This window comes from Acinonyx jubatus, chromosome D3 (assembly GCF_027475565.1).
Source record: "Acinonyx jubatus isolate Ajub_Pintada_27869175 chromosome D3, VMU_Ajub_asm_v1.0, whole genome shotgun sequence".
In the NCBI taxonomy this organism is placed as follows: Eukaryota; Metazoa; Chordata; class Mammalia; order Carnivora; family Felidae; genus Acinonyx; species Acinonyx jubatus.
Window position 1 is genome coordinate 70300895 of NC_069392.1, and position 17270 is coordinate 70318164.

Below are 17270 nucleotides of genomic sequence, written 5' to 3' on the forward strand. Positions count from 1 at the left end.
AAGAAGTATAATAATTCAATACTAAAAATTAATGTACATAATGTAAACATTTGAATGAGTTTTGCTCCTATTCTACTTCTGTCTGTAAACTAGGGACACAGTTATAGGGCTATTGTGAGGATTAGGTAAGGTGATTTATGATAGTGCAAATGGTAACGCTGACACCTTGTCTGAAGTCGGGTTAAACGGTGAGCTGGTTAAATGGTGAAGCATAGAAGTGACCCTAGGTAATCTGGCACCCATGTGTTTTCTTTACCATCCCAGACTGCCACTGAGTATGTTAGATTGTGATAGAACCAACACTCAAATGCAGTTATCAACATCTGGATGTCTGCAATGCTCTTTTTAAACATTTAGAGTCACATAGAACCTCAACAAATATTTGTGTATTTTGTAGATATTTGACATACTCTGGAGATGTAAAATAAAATACCCTCCCTCAAAGAAAACCCTCACATATACAAATATGTAAACACTTTTTGGGCTTTTATTGGTACAACTGATATTGTCATATTATCTGTAAGTTATCAGTGCTGTAAAAATTCCAAAGATTTGTGAGATGATTTCTCGTAAGCAAGACTAGAGAAAAGGAAATTTTTTTAGTCAGTGCTTTTTAACTTTTTAAATATTTATTTATTTATTTAGAAAGACAGAGAGTGCACTCAGATGAGTAGAGGAAGCGCAGAGAGAGAGAGAAAGAGAGAGAGAGAGAGAGAGTCCCAACCATGCTCCAACTATGCCAACAGTGCAGAGCCCAAAGGGGGGCTCAGTCTCATGATCCATGAAATTGTGACTTGAGCTGAAACCAAGAGTTGGATGCTTAGCCGAATGAGCCACCCAGGTGCTCCTTGAATCAGTACCTTAAGAAAACCACAATTTTGGTTTATATACACAATGGAGTAGTATGTGGCAATGAGAAAGAACGAAATATGGCCCTTTGTAGCAACGTGGATGGAACTGGAGAGTGTGATGCTAAGTGAAATAAGCCATACAGAGAAAGACAGATACCATATGTTTTCACTCTTATGTGGATGCTGAGAAACTTAACAGAAACCCATGGGGGAGGGGAAGGAAAAAAAAAAGAGGTTAGAGTGGGAGAGAGCCAAAGCATAAGAGACTCTTAAAAACTGAGAACAAACTGAGGGGTGATGGGGGGTGGGAGGGAGGGGAGGGTGGGTGATGGGTATTGAGGAGGGCACCTTTTGGGATGAGCACTGAGTGTTGTATGGAAACCAATTTGACAATAAATTTAATATATTGGAAAAAAAAAAAGAAAACCACAATTTTGATAGGTCGATGTAAGGATAGAGGTTTTTGTTTTGTTTTGTTTTGTTTTTTTGTTTTGTTTTGGTTTTGGTTTTGGTTTTTAGAGGAGATATGAGAAAAACAATTAAAAGGAAGCCAGGCTTAGGGAGTAGACCAGTTCAATAGATCAAGAATTGTTTTATAGGAGTTGTGGAAGTTGAGCCCGAAAGGTGCCTTGTGCTATATTCTTGGGCACCAGCTTTTGGGGTATAAGAATATACTGGAAAATTTGGGGGAGATTGGAGGTTCTTAAGTAAAGCAAAAACTTTGGTGATGTAGGAACACTGACCTTTTACTATGTTTGGATGTATTAAGACAAGAAAAGAATAGAGGTAAGAAGACCACTTGTGCTTTGATTACAGTGGATCAGATGTGTCTGAGCCAAACTTTTTTTTTTTTTCCAAAAAAGGCTCTTGTGGATCAGGTAGCTATTTTTCATGAGAATGTAGTTAAAATTATACTTGTATCTCTCTATGAATGAAACATGGGAATCATTTGTATTGCCTTAGAGCATTAAATGGCTCTTCCAAAAATACTGTATTTCATTCTTACGAGTTACAGTGAGTTTAATGTTCATTACTACGTGCTCATACTCATGCCTTGAAAATATAGTACTGAGGTGATAGCCTATAACTTCTTCTCTTAATACTGTTGCTGGGTTGTTACAGCACCAAGAGATGTGAGTGCTAGAATTCGGTACAATATTGGGAGCATTAGTTTAAGCCATAGAGAGCCTTGTAAACTTACAATTGCTTTTTGATGTGCTGGGTTTGCTTTGCAGAGACAAAAAGAAAAAGCTACAAATTAGGTTTATAATTTCTCACTGTGTCAAATAATCAACTATTTGAAAGTTTCAAACATTATTACATCATTAAATTTTAAATAGGATGCGATTCTGACCTCATTTATTAAAATCTGAAATCATCATAGAGTGCATACTGAAAAAACATGTGTAATATTAGCCAATTTCATTAAGTCTAATTATATTAACATACAATTTTATGTCCTCTGTATGATTCTTCCAGCTAGTTGAAGTTTACATAAAGGAACCGGTTGTTGAGTATAAGTTTGAGTACAGGCATACCTTGTTTTATTGTAATTTGCCTTATTGGGCTTTATAGATACTGTATATTTTTTTACAGATTGAAGGTTTGTGGCAATCCTGTGTCACCCACGTCTTTTGGCCCTATTTTCCCAACAGCATTTATTCACTTTGTGTCTCTGTGTCACATTTTGGTAATTTTTACAATGTTACAAACGTTTTTCATTATTATTGTATTTGTTATGCTTATCTGTGATCAGTGATCTTTGATGTTACTATTGTAATTATTTTGGGGTGCCATGAACCACGCTCATCAAACATTGATCTATAAATATTCTGTGTGTTCTGATTGCTGCACCATCAGGCCATTCCCACATCCTCTCCCTCTCCTTGGGCCTCCCTATTCCCTGAGACACAAAGATATTGAAATTAGATAATGAATAACCCTCTAGTGGCCTCTAAGTGTTGAAGTTAAAGGGAAAGTCATTCATGTCTCATTTTAAAACCAAAGCTGGAAGTTACCAAGTTTAGTAAGTTAGGTATATCAAAATCTAAGACAGGCCAAAAGCAAGGCCTCTTGCCCCAAACAATCAGCCAGATTGTGAATGTAGAGGAAAAGTTCTTAAAGGAAATTGAAAGTACTTCTTTAGTTAATACACAAATGATAAGAAAGTGAAACAGCCTGACTGCCGACAGGGAGAAAGTTTTAGCAGTTGGATAGAAGGTCAAACCAGCCACAACATTCTCTTCAGTCAAAGCCTAATCCAGAGCAAGACCCTAAGTCTCTTCAATTCTGTGAAGACTGAGAGAGGTGAAGAAGCTGCAGAAGGAATGTTTGGAGCTAGCAGTTGTTGGTTGATGAAGTTTAAGGAAAGAATCCTTTCTTATGATATCAAAATGCAGAGAGAAACAGCAAATGATGATCCAGAAGCTGCAGCAAGTTATCCAAAAGGTCTAGCTAAGATAATTAATGAAGGTGGCTACAACAGACAACAGATTTTCAATGTAGACAAAAAAAAACCTTCTATTGAAAGAAGATGCTATCTAGGACTTCCATGCTAGAGAGGGGAAGTCAAAGCTTCAAAGGACAGGCTAACTTTCTTGTTAGGGGCTATTGTAACTGGTGACTTTAAGTTGAAGCCAGTGCTCATTTGCCATTCGGAAAATCATAGGGCTCTTAAGAATCATGCTAAATCTAGTTTGCCTATGCTCTGTAAATGCAACAACAAAGCCTAGATGACAGCATATCTGTTTGCAACATGGTTTACTAAATATTTTAAGCCTACTGTTGAGACATTCTGCACAGAAAAAAAATTCCTTTCAAAATATTACTACCCTTTGACAATGCACTTGGTCACCTAACAGCCCTGGTGGAGATGCACAACATGATTAATGTTTTCATGCCTGCTAGCACAACATCCATTCTGCAACTCATGGATCAAAAGTAATTTTGACCTCCCAGTCTTATTATTTAAGAAATACATTTTGTAAGACCAAATCTGCCATAGATAGTGACTCCTCTGATACAATAGGGCAGAGTCAATCTCTTCTACAAGAGATTCACCATTGTAGATGCCACTAAGCACATTTATGATTCATGCGGAGAAGTCAAAATACCAACATTAATAGGAGTTTGGAAGAAGTTGATTCCAACCCTCATGGATGACTTGGAGGGGTTCAAGTGGAGGAAGTAACTGCAGATGTTGATGGAAATAGCAAGAGGACAAGATTTGGAAGTGGAGCCAGGTGATATGACTGAATTGCTTCAATCTGATGTAAAACTCAACAGATGAGGAGTTGCTTCTTATGGATGAGCAAAGAAAGTGGTTTCTTGAGATGCATTCTACTCCTGGTCTTCACTGCTATGAAGATTGTTGAAATGAAAATCAAGGATTTGGGATATTACATAAACTTAGTTGAAAAAGCAGCAGCAAAATTTGAGAGGGCAGACTCCAATTTTGAAAGAAGTTCTACTCTGGGTAAAATGCTATCAAACAGCGTCACATGCTACAGAGAAATTGTTTGTGAAACTAACAATTGATCAATGCAACAAACTTCATTGTTGTTTTATTTTAAGAAATTGCCATGGCCATCCCAGCTTTCAGCAGCCACCACTTTGATCAGTCAGCATCCATCAACATCGAGGCAAGACCCTCCTACTGGAAAAAGATTTCAACTTGGTGAAAGCCCAGATGATGCTTAGCATTTTTTTTTTACCAATAAAGTACTTTTAAATTAAAGCATCTTACATAATACTATTGCACACTTAATAGTTTACAGTATAGTGTAAACATAGCTTTTATATGAGCCAGCAAAACAAAAAGTTTATTTTACTTACTTTATTGCAGTATTCACTTTATTATGGTGTTCTAGAATTGAACCCACAATATCCCTAAGGTATGCTTATGCCCTTTCATTTAATATTTTATTCCATACTTAAGAATTTAGTAAATGGGTTTTTGGATCACCACAGACATTTAGATGTAAAATAAGTATTGCAAATTTTATCTAATGTATATAACTTATACAAGACCATATAGTTGAATATACATAAGTATCCAGATATTTTTATCAACTTATTCAAAATATTTTATTCTTACCTGTGTTGTATAAATCATATAATTTGTATGTGTAGATAAATTATTCCCAACCATATTTCCTTAACTACAAAACAAAATACTAGAAGTAGAGGCCAAGAAGAAAATGATTAAATTAAAAAAAAAAACCCTCACAACATCTGGCTAACTATTCATTGCAGTTTTGCCTTGTGTAGTGTATACAAGCCATTCTCTGTTTAATTACATGCTTTAAATCTACATTTTAGCCAATTGGTTATAGATTAATGTACGTCTTTTGAATAGACTCTAGACACTACACTACAAGGAGTATAGAAATTGGACTTTGAACAATTTCTTTAGCCAGGACACAAGTTAGCAGAATCCTTTTGGTCTCTTTACTCAGCGGTTAATCCAGCATAGTTCTAGATTAATTCTGAATACTAAATAAAAATAGAATTATGCATGCAGCTGGCACCCCCTGTAGACACATTTGTAGTGTTGAGATAACCAGATCCAGGCATCCAGATTTCAGAGCCCTAACTGGGGATCCAGATGAGTAATTTTAGTACCTTATGTGTGGGATACATTTTGACTGATAAATTAATATTTCCACAAGTATGAATGGTTCTGTATGGTCTAGGGTTAATCATTCTTACTAAAGAACAAACTTAATATTGCCTCTATAGATCTGCAGGCCTGTTAATGTGAGTGGAGATATAATGAGTGATAAACCATCTTTGGCAGCTTCTACCTATTCCACATGCAATATTGATGTAATTTCCTATTTCATAGATTCAGTTATCTGGCAGTTCAAATATTCTAATCCCTGAAAGAAATATGAAATTCCACTTTCACCTAGGGAAGGCGACTTCTCTACAGCCTTTCTGATTGTTTCCCATATTAAATTATGATGTTTTAAGTAAGTCATTCTTGCCTTTCCCCTTTTGACTGAAACAAAAATTAATTTTATCATATTGTAGGGAAAATTAGTTTGTGAGAATTAATAGACCAAAAAGTAAAACTAATAGTTCAAACTGAGCACAAGTAGATTGACTACTGACTACATATTGATGGAAAATTTATTGTTAAAATTTGGACCTGGACCTAGAAATTTTTGACTTGGTGAAAACAAATCTATAAAATTAAAAAAATCATGGTAACATAAAATATGATCAGAAAAACTTGAGGTAATGATGAATGAGTTAAATTTTATTTTGAAATACACACACAATGAAAACAATTCCAGTAAGATTAAAATGAAAATAAAAATATTAGAATATAACTGTAATGAATGAAACATGGGTCAAAGAATTTAAAATTATTTAATGAAATTAACTGTAAAATAAAATCTCCAATGTTATATCAGTGATGGCATAATTCATTCAAATGTGTTTGTAATCATTTTTTAAAAGTTTTCGTGGTCAAAGCACTGTGGTGATAAATATCCATCTGTTCACAAGAAGGGGATTCAAGAGGGCAGAATCAAAATATTTTCTACCTTCTCATGTACATCATGATGGAGGAGGCTCCTTTCACTGTGTTCATGCTCAGTAATGATTAATTAATTTTATTTTCGTCATTTCTTTTTTCCCCTACATTTGCTTAATCATCCATATGATTGCATCTTTTTCACCTGTTATTGTATATGGAAATCACAGTGGTTGTGTGAGTTGAGTTGGCTCTTACCCCATATTATAGCCCATAGAAATGAAAGAAGTTACCAAAGAACTCATACAGTGTAGGTGGCCCAGCCAAGCTAGAAACACAAACTAGTCTAATTCATTTTCTCAGTATAACACAACCATAACTTGAAAATACTGATGATCATTTACCTTAAGCAGTCAACTCCTATGAGAGTGTTTTCTGTTACTGCAATTGGTGGTTAATGTCCCCCATCTATCTTGAAATTCCTCTAGGCTAAGCAGGACGGCCAGTCCTTCATGAATCCCCATAACTTCATAGTCCTTTGTCCAAAGCCATGTACTAGGAAGCACAAAGGACCAGGATTCAAAAGAGCCAGGTCTTATTTGCAGAATTGTGGAATTTTATGTCTCTGAACCTCCGTTCCCTCATGTCTAAAGTTAAGATGACCTTGCCTGCTGTGTTTATTTTACAAGACTGTTTTATGAATGAATAATACAAAATAGTAAGCTTCTAGAGATTAATGGCAATATCTTTATCAATTTTTTAGCCACAGAACTATTGTAATGTCAGATGCATAAAATATAAAGAGCAAAGGAGATGAAATTGGACAAAATATAAAATACAATTTTCTACAAAGAGTACAGGTGTGATTATTTTTATTAGTGATTATTGTACCTTATCTGAAAGATTTGTCCTTCCTTCTTTGTTTTTCCCCTAGGACCACTGAGGTTCCTATCGCAGACAGAATCTGTCACGGCCTTTATGGGAGACACAGTGCTACTCAAGTGTGAGGTTATTGGGGAGCCTATGCCAACAATACATTGGCAAAAAAACCAACAAGACCTGATTCCCATCCCAGGTGATTCCCGAGTGGTGGTGTTGCCCTCTGGAGCCTTGCAGATCAGCAGACTTCAACCTGGGGACACTGGAGTCTATCGATGCTTAGCCCGGAATCCAGCCAGCTCAAGAACAGGAAACGAAGCAGAAGTCAGGATTTTGTCAGGTACTGCTGTGCTCAATAAAGAGCAGAATTATATTCTTTGAAGTAGTTTGAACAACGATTTTCCCTTTAACGAATACTTTGTAATTATTTTTTAAGTTCTGTACTGTTTGGGAGTTTTGTTTCATATTCCTTTCTTTCTTTCTAAGTGAGTCATTAGATGAGGGTATGCCAAAAGCATTCCTTATTCTTCCCAGTGTTGTAGTTGAAGTTTGTGGAGAAACAGGTATTTTCCTTATATTTGGCTTCATTTTTGTATGTATTCACTCATCCTATTAATATACAAATCTTTGCATAAAGTTCACTGCTAAGCATTTTTTAAAGTTTATTTATTTATTTTTGAGAGTGAGAGAGAATGAATGAATGAATGAATGAATGTGCACAAGTAGGGGAGGGGCAGAGAGAGAGAGAGAGAGAGAGAGGGAGAGAGAGAGAGAGAATCTGAAGTAGGTTTCAGGCTCTGAGCTGTGAGCGCAGAGTCCAACGTGGATTTCACCCCTTGAACCCTGAGATCATGACCTGAGCCAAAATCAAGAGTTGGATGCTTAACTGCCTGAGTCGCCCAGGTAACCCCACTGCTAAGCACTTTTAATGTATTATTTTATTTTCCTGTGATAACATTCTAAGAGGTAGTTATTATTATCCCCATTTTCAGAGGATGAAAGTGAGGTTCAGCAAGGTTAAGAACCTTCCCCAGGTTAATACTGAACATTCATTTGCTCGTCAATTCATGTACTCATTTCTGAGAAACATTGGACTAAGTACAGGGATATGGCAAGGATTAAGACTGACACAGAGTCTTGCTTATTAGAGTGCTGGATGAATATGGACATGTAAGTCATTACAATAAAGTGTGACTGATATTATGATAAAGGAAGTTGTTTCTCTCTACCTCTTATCTTCCTTTCTCTTATCTGGCACATCTAAGACTTTGGGCTCCTTTTCTTCTCCTACATAACCAGAGGTTAGACTGGATATTTTCTAACATCTCTCTCTTCCAATAACTGCTACTATCTTCTATCTATGTAGTATCTACTTTGCCATTTAATCGCACTATAGGGTTTATAGAGACTTGTGAGAATCACAAAGAAGACACACACTTGAGTAATTGTGACAGACTTCCTATCAAAGCACTGATGTTGGCTTTTGTCTCCACATGCTGTGTGCAGTTATCACAAGTCCTTCAGCTACAGAGAGGGTAATATTCCTAAGTCCACTTCAAAAGCAAACTGGCAATTTGAACACATCTAGGTACTACGATAAGGACATCTCTGAAACCTCTTCTAATTCTTTTGTGTATTCTCTCCTCCATCAGTCACAGGGATACTGACTTATACATGTCAATAACCATCAGCACCACTGTTTCCTTTCATCCGCTAGGCAGTGACAGATGCTAATGTAGCATTTATTCCCAACACATACATGCATTTATTTAGGCATCCATTAGATACACAAAAATTTTAAATATTTATATTCATATGTCCTTAATAATGCATCTAAGTCAATCAGATGGGAAACCTAGGTAAGTCACACAGAAAATTGGCAAGACTATGTTAGGCTATCTTAATATGAGTGAAAAGTCTGTTTTCCAGTGGTATTAAGGGATAAAGTTGGACTAATTAAATATTAAATCTGAAGTGGAAAGTTTTGAAAGACACAGAGACATAAGCATCAGATCACCCTTTACATTTATTTATTCACCTTGTAAAACACATTTGCATTCTAATCCATGGAGATTTATTTAAAGCCAAATTTCATCTTGTTAATTTGCTGAAAATCAAGAATATGTTGGTATACTTTGGAGGTGTGTGGGCATTTTTTATGTGAATGGAAATTGTATTTTTTTAAGTCAGTACATACAATGAGAAATTTTCTCCGAGTTCTATCATTTCAAATATAAGCTTCCAAAAAGATTTATGACCTGAGGTAATACACACACACACACACACACACACACACACACACACACACTGTTGTCATACTTGGTTAAGCCTGTCTCGCATGCTATTGACCGCATAAAGGCTCTGCTGAAGGAGCATATGTTTGTTTCACTTATCCCTGAGTTTGCAAGTTGCTTTAGAGGTCAAACACACAAATCCACTGTGAGTGCAAAATTGAATGAGAGAATGAATGAATGAATGAATGGTCAATCCCAGCCTCTTTTAATTGCCGCTTATGGTTTTCTCATTTTTAAAATCATGCTAATCCCTTCTGAATGAATTTCTGTTTTCTATAAGTACCAATCTGAGGAAGTAATAAATTAGATACATAGATGACCCACTCTCTCTTCTAATGCTTATTTAATCAGGTAAGATGGAGTCAGTTAAAATAGAAAACCATCAAAGTATTAACATGACTTAGAAGCATTAAAGTGGTTTCTGAATGGTCACCACTCTTTAAAATAATATATTCTTCATGGTCATTTAAGTACCATCTTGACTGATGAAGTTATTTGTTTTTGGATTAGCTTTAAACATAAATACTAATGTGTGTAGAAAGTTATCTAGTACTAATTCATATATAATTTGATGTTCTTATTCAAGTTTATATAAAATAAAAGTCACCCCTTTTATATATCAGATGCCCGATATCACCAAGTTAACTGAGTTCTATTAAATTCAGATTTTAAGAATCAAAGTGTTGTTTTGAAATGTTGCCTTTCAAGGAGCAATTTCAGTTTATTTCAGTTTATTTACTAACTAACTAAATAAGTACCTTATTCAACAAACTCTCCAGTGAATTTTATAAACCTGCCATCATGCTGGTTGCTAGGAATACAAACTTGGGCGACTGTGCCCTAAGACAGCAATAGTGTAGTGGGGAAAACAGACAGTGAAAGTGGATTGTGCTGTGAAGGACGTAACAGCGGTATTCCCTTACATAGAGAGAAACACCAGGTGCCAGTTATGAAGAGCAAAGAAGTATACACCAGGACAAAAGTACAGCATCAGCACAGCATAGAGAAAGGAGATATAATAGCTTTTCAGGCGACCTGCACTTAGGGTCATAGGGCACAGATGTGTTGGAGGGGACAAACGGGAAGTAAGGAAGATAAACTGGAAGAATGAAGTTAAGGTAGAATGTGGGGCATTAACCTGGAGAGAATTGACCAACAGTGGCTACTAAAAGGCTATCAGGCAGGATTGAGAAATGAAGATGAGAGAAGAGATCTTAATTAAGGTGAGGTCTTAGAAACATACTGATTATGAGGGAGAGAATGGAGTCTGGGCTCAGTAAAATCTAGATAGTCACACTTTTCTGTGAGATTGGGGATGGAATTGGTGCTATTGTGTTCAAGAAAAATTATAAACTTTTAAATGAGATTTCCCCATAATATTTTACACTTTCCAGATTAAATGAATAATTACTTATTTCATTCAAAGTTAGGGAAATTGGTAACTAATGTGTTAACTAATGTTTTAAGGCAGAAATTGAATTCTTGCTTGTGAGGACTTGTACATTTTTAACAGAGTAATGTAACAGAGTAAATTAGTATTAAATTGTTGTAAAGGGGTTTTGTTTTGAAATACTGATAATACAGTACTGAATAAGGTTGCGATGGTTTAAAGCATTTCGTGATGGAGAATGTATGAGGTATTGAGGGGCCACTGGGATTGTCAGGTTCAGTTTATTTAGTTCTCATGACATCTGAGTGCCAAGCAGTAGATTGAATTGCTGAATTATAAATCTGCTTTGGGTACTAGGTTGAGTGAAATAACTGGCCCATACATTGGAGCTCTTATTTCAGTTTTCTTAATGGCCTAATTGAATTGATCAATTGGTAATCCAATCTATTGTTCATTCATTTAGCTGCAATTAAATGACTCTGGGTCTTGGAAAGACCTGAACTCTAAATATCTATACAATTAGAAGCATTGGCTTTTAATGGAATACATTGGACTAAAGTATATTTTGAATGATTTTTCTCTCTAATATTTATTTTCATTGAAATGCATTTTAACAAAAACCATTTCAAAATTCATATTATTTAAAGGAAATATATATATATATATATATATAGTTTTAAAACAAAATAGTTTCAGAACTGTGTTTATCACCAAGAATCTATTACTGATGGATACATAAAACTTTTTGGTTTGACTGAATATTGCTTATATTTCAAAATTAATTACATTTTGCTACCATTAGTTTTTATAATTTCCCAGAATAATAGTCTATAAGAGAAAACAAAGAAGACACATTCTTTGTTTTTTTAAAAATTTTTTTGATGTTTATTTATTTTTGACAGAGACAGAGAGAGAGACAGAGCATGAGTGGGGGAGGGGCAAAGAGAGAGGGAGACACAGAATCCGAAGCAGGCTCCAGGCTCTGAGCTGTCAGCACAGAGCCTGACGCGGGGCTTGAACTCACGAACCGCGAGATCATGACATGAGCCGAAGTCGGACGCTTAACCGACTGAGCCACCCAGGCGCCCCATCTTTGTTTTTTAAATTTATCATTGAGCCAGACAGTTAATTCATGTAACCATATTACTAACATAAGGGAAGGAATTGTAAATTCAGGTAAACATATCTAGTTCCAAATCAGCACAGACAAGGGATAAGTCAATTTTAGGTGGAAAATTTGCAGACTGTTTGTAGAGATTATTCCTTTTCTAGATATTCAGATGATAACCATTTGTAGAATGATAGCAGATGATAAATCTGGAATGAGAAGTTGAACTTCTTTTATGGAGAACATTGAATCCCGTGTCTAGAAATTTAGACTTGATTCTATTCACTTTACTCATGGTTGGCATCCTTGAAGGTTTTTCAGTAATATGTATCATGATATAAACACACTCACAGAAAAGTAGGAATAAGAAAGTGAAGAGCAAATCGAATTAACTTATAACCTGGTATTCTTGTACCATACTTAATGTTTTTCATTGCACTAAAGGATTTTCCCATAGTCTGCCTTTTTACTTAGGTTAGTTTTGAATAAAACTATTTCTTATGCTGTGCTATAAACAGAATGCTATTCACCTTTCATAGATCTAAGTTGGATAAAATGGATTTTTCTGCTTCTCTCTTACATGTACTTAGAAAAGAATGAAATATGACTATATTGTATTTGAACCGTGTTTCCTAAATAGTAAATCAGATTTAATTCAGATTGCATGAAGGAGTCAGCATGTGGATTGCCACGATCTATTTCATATTGAGTTACTATCGATCAATTGAAATATTATTATAATAAATTGCTAAAAGCATAGAGTATGACACCAGACTAAGTACTAATCTCAGTCCTATCACTTACTAGTGGTGCAATTTAGCACAGGTTATTTATCTAAATCTTTGTTTATTTTGCAAAATGTAGAGAGTAATGTTACTTATTTATTAGAGTGGTTATGAGGTTTTAACTTAAGAGGCCAAATACAATGCCTGTAATTGCTAAGTCCTTATTAACTATTGTAATTACTTTGGCATTTTAGAAATTTCAGTCTTAAGCAGTTTGATTCTCATGTCAATATTATTTATCTGATTGTAAATTACCTGATTTAGATTCTGGATATCTAAGTGTTCATTTGTTTGGTGGTAGTTAATTACACATACTTAACGCTATTTATCCATAGTATCATCTGTCTCTGCATTTGCTTTTCATGTCTATTAAAAGGCAGACTATACTTCAACTGTTTCTTTAGTAATACATTGCTACATGATTTTCACCCCAACTTTCTGTCAACATTATTTTTTTTACTGTATAAAATATTGCAAGAGGCACTGGCTTAGGAATGAGTTAGAAGATAAATAAGACTTCTGGTATTTGATCTTTATTAGGTATTACCAATTCACTGAATCTTATAAAATCCTTAATTTCCTTGTCTTTTAAGAGAAGAGGTTGGTCTAGAGCAGTCTTTCCAAATTTTCTCACTACCAAGACTCTCATTTATTATTTCATTCCACATTCATCTCCAACTCTGCCATTGCAATCACAGTGTTTAAAAGTTCAAGTTTTCTAGACAAACTCTAATTGTTAAAAACTATGAGGCCATGCTAAAACACAATAATAATGGTCAAAAATCAATCTCATAAACTATGAGACTGTCTTACTTTTAAATTAATTTAAAAAAACAATGGTTTTGAGGTGGTTTATATTGTCATAAAAAGCACACCAAAGGAAAATAAGATAACTTCTATTGTATACCACTGACCATACAGTGAAATGACCAAGTTGCGTATCATGATGTGCTCCACCCCTTTACCCCCAACCATAATAGCTTTGGCTTGCCCTCTTTGAGAACAGGGGCTGAACAGAGCGTGGAAACCAGTGGATAGTCATGCTATATTAGAATTAGTTTTGCAGGTCAGGTCTTTTAACAAATGTAAGGCAGTAAAGATAATCAGTATTTCCTAAAGAGTTGATGAAATTCCATTTAGATGCAACCAAGTTTATATGCTAGTAAGCCTAAAGTTTATATGTTAGTAAGCCTAAGATGACTTACAGTGGATATGTAGACAATATGTGTTTGATTCTTGAATTTGTGCAACAAAAGTCTTTATCCCTCAGTGCTGTTTTGGGGATATCTACCTACTCCAGGACTCCAAGTTAAAAGTACTTGAAATACTGGGGGATTGGTTACATTTTTTCTTGCCATGTCTGTCATTCTAATGTTACTAGTGATCTCTCCCTCACTAGATCCACTAGTTTTTCGATTTTCATTCTGGACCTTGAGTGATATTAGATACTATTTATATGATCTCCTCTAAACTTCCATCCCCTGATGTGTTGCTATTTAATACAAGGTCAAAAGCAAAAACAATATACTTGAGATTGTTCTCTGTAAGGAGGAATGAAGATTTCTTGACAAAGAGAGAATATTTCTTTCCCAAGAGTCTTTTGGGGCTGATATATAGTCAGCTCTGCATTTACTAGGATTATGACACTTATCATCCCTAGGGTAGTTGACTGAAGAGAGCAGCAGTCTGCCTTGACTCATAAACAAGACACTTTTTCTGAGCATATGTGGAAGCCCAACCTATATCCTATTAGTGCAAAAGTCACAAAAAATCAGTGAAAGGATGGGTGGAGCTTCCTTTTCTGGTCCTGCTTGATACCAGTTTATTCCTGGAGCATAAAAAAACACATATTTAGTCATGAGTTAATGAGCATACCTTTATTATTCAACATTGACCAAATAGGAAATAACGCAAGTACTTTTTTGGTTCTTTATCAAAAACAAAAGTTGGAGTAAATAATCCATTACTTTTCTAGAAAATTTTAAATTCTGCTTTACGCATGTATATAAATTATGAAGATTTCTGGGTTCCCTAAACTAACTTTGACACATCATAATGGCAACATTTGTTTTCTGGGACTCTACCATCAGCTGTAAAACTACAAAAAAAATCATTCTATAAATATAAAACCACTTCCTTCAACCCTGCTACAAAATGAAACTGATAGACTCAAAATTTGCCCATGAAACACAGGGATACAGCCATATGCCAATGGTAAGAATAGACATTCTGCTTTCTTCTTCCAAACTCTATCTACAAATAGCAGTATGTGTGTGTACATGGAGAAAGAAAGAGGAAATATGAACAGATGTAGGAATATTTACAGAGAGGGAATGTCATTTTTAGTACTGAATTGGTGTAAATGAGGAAGGGAAGTAATAGAATCACAGAGGGATGAATACTAGCTCCTGAGAAATGGTTTCTTTCTCCTACCCTGTTCAAAGCTCTTTGGCTTTCAGCCAGATGGAGTTTTCTTTTCTTTTTTTATTAAATAAATTTTGATTTTCCTGTGATCACCTTGGATTAAGCCGGTTTTTAATAAAATACACTCTAAACACAGAGTTAGAAGGAGTTCGGTGGAATTTTTCACTCAGAGAATGTATTATTATATCTGCTTTGGTTTGAAGGCACACGGTACCTGCTGAATTTCCTGAAACAGAACTAGATGGGGGATGGCTACGGAGCCAGCAGGTAAACAGTATGTTAGCCTGAAATTGAGGATGCAGTCAGGAAACCATCTCTGTGAAGTTAAATTAATTTGTAACTCTTATGCCTGGGAAGAAATCAAAGACAATACCCCACTGTCGCCTGCAGTGTCCTTTCATTTCCAATTGGAAAAGTGTTTGATATTCCATTGAGTCAGTCATTTAATAAAGAAAACCAAAGAGTATACAACAAGGGCAGGGGGAAAGGTTCTGTATTCAGGAAGCATCAAAATTAAAAGCAAGCGCTGGTTATTTTGAGGAAGATAGTTATTAAATTGTGAACACCGGTATTTTTGTCTGGTGGCCCAGACACCAACAGTCCATAATTAAATTTCTCTCTGCCTCAGTTATTCTTGAGATTCAGCTATGCAGGTTTAGTGTTGAGATCCATAAACAATAATTGAGGAAAATGGCCCCATTAAAAGAAAGTCATTGTCATCACAGGGTGAGCATGCATTCCACTCATTGGTCACATCAACTGTCCTAGAATAGTAATAAAGAGAGTCACCTTTCACTATAAAATGTATCCAGCGTTGGATGACATATGTAATCCGTCCAGTTTTCTATCATGAGGTAAGACAAAATCATGTGGCCCTGACACATTTGGGCCTGCAAATGCAGAGTCCAATTTAGTTTTTAGCTGGCCTCAGAAACTCAATTTGGCCACATTAGTGTCTGATAGAATTTTTTTTTTATTGAAATGCCCTTAAATAGAAAATACTCTCCCTACTTTCACTAGTGTGCCTCCCCATGTCTCTTTGGGTAATGAGCTCTGAAGACAGTGGAGTTTTTATTTCTAAATATGTGAAGTGTAGGTAAATGTGTCAGGTTATATGGTCCAAGATGCTTCTTGATTTTTTTTTAATTTAATTTTTAAAAATTTTTAAATGTTTATTTAATTTTTGAAAGAGAGAGAGAGACAGAACACAAGCAGGGGAAGGGCAGAGAGAGAGGGAAACACAGAATCCGAAGCAGGCTCCAGGCTCTGAGCTGTCAGCACAGAGCCCAATGCAGGGCTCGAATCCATCAACTGTGACATCATGACCTGAGCCAAATTCAGACCCTTAACCAACTGAGCCACCCAGTTGTCCTGTTGATTTTTAATCGACTGCTGAAAGACAGTGATTGGAAATAGTTAAGATTTTTACCGCCCTCACAAATGCAAATAAATAATGATAATAACAGAAATAATAGTAATAATAATAATAAGGAAGAGGAAGAGTAATCATTATTTCTTTTTAACGCTTTTTATTTATTTTTGAGACAGAGAGAGACAGAGCATGAATGGGGGAGGGGCAGAGAGAGAGGGAGACACAGAACTGGAAGCAGGCTCCAGGCTCTGAGCCATCAGCCCAGAGCCCGACGTGGGGCTCGAACTCACGGAGCGCGAGATGGTGACCTGAGCCGAAGTCGGACGCTTAACCGACTGAGCCACCCAGGCGCCCCGAGTAATCGTTATTCTTATCAGTTTCTACTTCAAGGATGCAAAACTATTCCCGTGTTGAAAGGAAATGGGCTTCTTCTCAGAAGATGGGCTAATTTGTTGAAGCTGTGTCTACACTGGTTCTCAAAGTATGCTGTATGGACTCTTACTGTTTCTCGAGACACTTTTAGGGAATCTGCAGGGTCAAACCTATTTTAATGATCATACAGTTTTGGGGTTTTTTTTGTATTGTTTCCCTATGTTGACTAAGAATACCTTTCACGATGCGATAAAAATTATTAAGTTTATTAATTCTTAATCCTTAAGTGCATATATTTTTAATATTCAGCATA

General features: G+C 35.7%; 1 protein-coding gene across 2 annotated transcripts in view; it reads left to right on the top strand.

Annotated features, from left to right (window-relative positions):
* DCC (DCC netrin 1 receptor) overlaps nucleotides 1-17270 on the top strand; it is a 1130837-nt gene that overhangs the window by 511570 nt on the left and 601997 nt on the right. For both annotated transcript variants that reach the window (XM_027068985.2, XM_027068988.2), the window contains exon 3: nucleotides 7268-7552. In XM_027068985.2, coding sequence (XP_026924786.1) covers nucleotides 7268-7552 — 285 coding nt within the window. The remainder of the gene's footprint in view (nucleotides 1-7267; nucleotides 7553-17270) is intronic.